Source organism: Vicugna pacos, chromosome 15 (genome assembly GCF_048564905.1).
Source record: "Vicugna pacos chromosome 15, VicPac4, whole genome shotgun sequence".
Lineage (NCBI taxonomy): Eukaryota > Metazoa > Chordata > Mammalia > Artiodactyla > Camelidae > Vicugna > Vicugna pacos.
The window spans coordinates 1,379,140-1,385,105 of record NC_133001.1 but is presented as its reverse complement, the minus strand read 5'-3'; the positions used below and the strand labels follow the sequence as shown (position 1 = coordinate 1,385,105).

The 5,966-nt window shown below is 34.2% G+C and overlaps 1 protein-coding gene across 1 annotated transcript; it reads left to right on the top strand.

The window, feature by feature from the left end:
* The first annotated feature begins 726 nt into the window (after window positions 1–726).
* LOC140685828 (olfactory receptor 2AJ1-like) lies at window positions 727–1,671 on the top strand. Its single transcript, XM_072938303.1, has one exon. It carries the CDS (start codon window positions 727–729, stop codon window positions 1,669–1,671), a length of 945 nt encoding a protein of 314 aa, XP_072794404.1.
* The last annotated feature ends 4,295 nt before the right edge of the window (window positions 1,672–5,966 follow it).

Here is a 5,966-nt window from a genome sequence, read left to right as displayed (position 1 = left end):
TTGAGAACATACAGTGGGCCAGGGGCTCTGGGTAGCAATGGGGATTCAATGTGAATAGACACTGTCCACTCTTCTTAGCACTAAAGTGACATATTAAGCTTTGAATTAAGATGATTCTATCAAAGCAAATCATTAGTGGAAAAAAAAAAAACCTGAAGGACAAAATGATTCTAGACAGTGGGAAAAAGTAAACAATTTTAGATACAGGTATATTAAACTAGAGTTGTCAATAATATTCATTGATTTTAGAGGGTAATTTATAATCAACCAGTTCATGGGAGACACCACAACCTTAAATCTTAAATTCTACTGAGCTGTAGGTCAAAGCATTCAAAAGAGCCAGAACTATTTATACATGCAAACATCTTCAAAACTCATTCCTATGCTGATCTTTTAAAATCCTTATAATTATGGCAAAACACTGTTAACATTCCAAGGCATTAAACATAGAATTAAGGGGTTTGTTTATTTCATAACAAAGAAAAGTATTAGTTGATTCAACAAGTAAATGTCCATCTTGTAAAACATGCCCACTTCAAAAGGTGGCTGAGAGTCTTGGTTTTATTTGCAAAAGATTGCAAAATAGAAATATGGTGGTTTAATTGCAATGAAATGTAAAGGAGTTTGAGATTTATGCTAATTTTTCTCCCTTTTCAATTTACCTCTTGTTCATTTGTTGATTCATTTACTCATTTATTTATTTTTAGGTCAGAGAAAGAACTCATTATGGGACATGAGAATCAGACTTTCAGCAGTGACTTTATTCTTTTGGGACTCTTCTCTTCTTCCCAAACAAGTCTGATCTTCTTCTCCTTCATTTTCATCATTTTTATTATGACTGTAACAGAAAATGCAGTCATGATTCTCCTTATCCGCAGGGAATCTCAGCTTCACACTCCGATGTATTTCCTGCTCAGCCATCTCTCTTTTATGGATATCCTGCATACCAGCAACATTGTTCCCAAAATGATCATCAACTTTCTGGCAGGAAGCAGAATTATTTCATTTGCAGGTTGTGGCTTCCAAATATTCCTATCCCTCACCCTCTTGGGTGGTGAGTACCTCCTCCTGGTGGCGATGTCCTATGACCGCTACGTAGCCATCTGTCACCCGCTGCGCTATCCCATTCTTATGAAGGAAAACGTCAGCATCCTCATGGCTGGAGGGTCCTGGCTCGTTGGGGCAGTCAACTCCACAGTCCACACGGCTTTCACACTCCACTTTCCCTTCTGTTCCTCAAGAACCATCGATCACTTTTTCTGCGAAGTCCCTGCCATGTTGGTTTTGTCCTGTGTGGACACGACACGCTATGAACGAGGAGTTTATGTGAGTGGCATCATCTTCCTTCTTGTTCCGTTCTCTCTTATCTCTGCCTCTTATGTCCAAATCCTCCTTACTGTCTTCCAAATGCAATCATTGGAGGCACGGAAAAAGTCATTTCCTACCTGTTTCTTCCACATGATCGTGGTCATAATGTACTACGGGCCATTTATTTTCACGTATATGAGAACTAAAAAGTACCACAGTCCAGGCCAGGATAAGTTCCTAGCAATATTCTATACCATCCTCACACCTTCTTTCAACCCAATTATCTACAGCATCAGAAATAGAGATGTTTTAGAGGCAATGAAAAATATACCCAAAAGTAAAATTTTCCATAAGAAATTATAGGGAAAATGCTTGAAGTATGTGTTTTTATATTAAATATTTGGAGGTATCTGTTATTCATATCTTTGGGGAAAAAAAATTAAAATTTTTTTAATCTCATCAAGTGTGGAAAGAAATGGATGTTTCCAAAACCCTGATAATAGTAAAGTAGTCCCAGATTTTTGTTTTATAATTACATATATCTAAAATTGTATCTATCCCTCTAGGTTGTTAATTATAATCACTAGAGCCACTTAAAGACAGTAAAAGGTGACTCATGCTTCCATTATTCTCCTGCTAAATTTGTATGAATTTGTAAAAATTATCTTTTAAAAATCACATTATATATATATATATATTATATATATATGGAGAGAGAGGGAAATCTATATACTTTCTGTATTTGTACGAAACTGTTAAATGATATTTTAAAGCTTACAATAACTTATCAAAATTTTATAAAAATTCATAGGCGCAAAGGATGAAGGTGAGCAAAAGGCACAAACTTGAAGTTATGAGATAAATAAATCCTGGGTATAGAGTGAACAGCATGGTGATTATAGTTAACAAGGTTATATTGTATATTGGAAAGTTGTTAACAGAGCAGATTTTAAAAGGTCTCATCAGAAGAAAGAAAATTGTACCTATGTGTGGTGGTGGGTACTATCTAACCTTATTGTGGACATCTTTTTGCAATATATATATATATCAAAATGTTATGTTTTACACCTAAAATTAATACAATGTTATGTCAGTTATATCTCAATGTAATAGGAAAAAATTAAATGTATGATGACTATTATTAAATAAATAATATTTACTCAATGCATATTATTTATATTATTTATAACTATTAATATATTATATTCATTAAATAGTATTTAATTAAATATTAATATCATAAGAATAACACTTATTAAAAGATATTTAATAAGTACCATTTAATTTTTATTAACATGTGTTCTAAATATAGAAATGACTAAATTTTGAAATGCTCAAATCCATGTTTTCTTGCACAACAAAATAAGCAACTACTGTGTGTAAGAATGTCCATACCTTAATTCCATCCTTGTCACAGCCAGCATCCCTGTATCTTTCTTTATTGTGATGTCCAAAGCAGAGAGTGGCACCTCTGCATGGAAGAAATGATGTAGAGAGGTTCCAGCAACAGTTTGCTAAGTACAAGCAATTTCTGTCCCTGCCCCAACCTCAGGTTAATTGGAGAAGAATTTAGGGCAACAAAATCCTTAATTACATAACATTACAAACCAACAATACCACATCTATCATTCTGTCCTCTCCTGGAAGTTTCCAAATCAAGAAAAATTTACAACCTTTGCTTAAAATATCCATTATGTATTGAGTGCTTTGTTTGAAATCTTTGTTAGTCAAGTGATAAATATATATATACATATATGTGCATATATACACTAGTTGTGGTAAAATCAAGGGAGAGTAGCCCCCCCTTGTCCACAGGGACTATGTTCCCAGACCCCCACTGGATGCCTGACGCCACAGATAGTACTAAATCCTACATGTAATGTTTTTTTCCTACTTATCTTATCTATGATGAAATATAATTTATAAATTAGGCACAGTAAGACATCAACAATAATTAACAAAGAAATAGAACAATTATCACACTATACTGTAGAAACGCTATGTGAATGTGGTCTCACAATGTAAAACTTCTTATGAAGTGTTTACTTTCAGAACTTTCCATTGAATATTTTCAGACCATGGTTGATCTTTGGTAACTAAAACCTTAGGAAGTGAAACCTCAGATGAGGGTGGACTTCAGTGTACATCCTTAGCTAAAAGGGTGAATACAGTATTTGATAAGAATATCCTGAACAATTCCAGCATTATGAGAATCAGCTGCTTGACAAGATTTTCTTGGACTCAGGCGACTGTGCCTGTCTCAGGTAGCCCCCTCAGGGGTCTTACCTGTCACTGGCTAACCAGCCTTCTCACCTCTGAGTCTGCAGCTTTCTATGAGTTGTTTACCATTCCAGCCCAAGGCTCTGTTGGGGATAGAAGACTAACACCAGGCATGCCCAGCGTTTATAGCCAGGGTCCTAGGTCATTGCTAAAACCTCAAGGCAGTTACTAAGCACATCTTCTTTAAGGAGATAAGCAGCTGGGATCTGTTACAATTTGTTAACCCAATCATGGGCTCCCACAATCATCACCATAATCAGACCAATTAACATTTCCTTTACCTTACATTGTTCCTTTTTTTTGATGGGAATAGTTAAAACCTACTGTCTTGGCAAATTTCAAGTATATAATAGAGTGATATTAGCTATACTCACTCTATTCCACATTAAAGTTTAGAACTTTTTCATCCTGCATATCTGAAAGTTTGTACATTTCCCCTCATTCCCCAGCCTCTGGTAAACACCGTTCTACTTTCTAGGAGTTTGACATTTTCACATTCCACATGTAAGTGACATCATGCAATATGTGTCTTTGTGTGTCCGGTGTATATACCTAAGCCTTACGTCCTCCAGGTTCATGCATGTTGTCAGAGTGACACAATTTCCTTCTTTTCTGAGGCTGAATGGTACCCCCATTGTGTGTGTATTTACCACATTCTCTCTATCCATTCATCCACTGATAGACATTTAGGCTCTTTTCGTGTTTTGGCTATTGTGAATAATGTGGAATTAACAGGAGAGTGTATATATCTCTTTGTCATAGTGATTTCATTTTATTTAGATATATACCCAGAAGTGAGATAATTTGATCATATGGTAGTTCAATATTTTTTTGTTTTGAGGAAACGTCATGTTGTTTCCATAATAACTGTACAGATTTGCAGTCCAGTGACAGTGAGAGACTTCTGAAGTGGTGATATGAATTTGGATATTTTTCTACTCATGTCAATCAAGCATTTAGTGTTTACCAGGGCACTAAGTGATTAAAAGCTTAGCTCATAGAACGCCAATTGGTTATAACTTGCTTCTCGCCAAATTTAACGTGGAATTTTTTTTTTTCATCACAAGGAACCGATGAAAATATCATAGCAATCTGGAAAAATGTAACAGTTGTTTGCTGTTCAACAATTTCCCTCATCTCACTTAATTATATTACTTTAAAATTTGGAGAAATCTAAAAAGATATTTCTTAAAACAAAAATATTTAAAGGGCAAAAAAGACAGTTGCTGCTTAACACCAATGACCAAATAATTACTAAGCACTTCAAATGTTGTGGGGGACATGTAGATACAGCTCACAAAAATGATGAGTCAGTATGACAATTTCAAGCTAGTATAAACTTTTTGTTCTTTCATTGCAACAAACCAATGTATCATAAAAAGTCTGATGTTTTCTAAGTGAATATTTTCAAGATCCCTCTCAATGGCTGTAATGACTGACTCACTCCAGGTTCTCACCTTCTCTTTACTAGAGTATTTTGTAGCAAGATTTTCCTACTGACTCAAAATGGGATTTGGAACCTAATATGATCAGCTAGGGTTCTTAACTAGGAAGAGACAAAGTCAATCCATTTTAAACTGATCATATAAAAAATAATTGAAAGACCTATAAAATCTTGAGAAATTAGGTGAATTACATCTGAAGACTCTTCCGTCATGAGGACTGGCCAATATGATCCTGAAACGAGTCTTGTGAAGGTACCACTGTTCCCTTCAGGGTGCTATTTATAGCATCAGAATCAAATTATAGGCTCCTATAATATGATATAATAGAATATAAGAGAAAGAGGGCAGAAAGCATATTTAAAGTAATAATGATAAAAAGATCCTTCCCAAATCTGGGGAGAGAAATAGACATCTAACTCCATGAAGCCCAGAGAACTCTAAATTAAAGACGTTTTCACTGAGACACACTGTAATTCAGAAATCAAACATGTTTAAAATCATTTTTTAAACATATTTTAAAATTTAATTGGCTCAGTAGTTCCCTTTTCCAAATGAAAGGTGTAGTTAATTCACTTATAAAACTATGAGAAATATAAGAATATTTAAGGTATGATCTGCAATAAAAGTACATTGTTGAATATTTTCTACACTTGATCTTAGCCAATAGGCTGAGAAGTGATGTTGAATATTTTCTAAACATCATTCCACCAAAGTATGATGATCATTTTTACAAGCTTAACAAGTGAAAGTTGTTTTGTAGTTTAGTGAATATTTCCAACAGAATGGAAATATAACTGAAAATATATAATACCTAAAATCAATGAAAGAAAACTTCCATAAGTGTGACATGTTAAGAATTTCTGCTTATATGTTTTTATTAAACTAACCACATTCCATTTAATGTATTAAATGTTTGGTTAATGCATTCAAAAC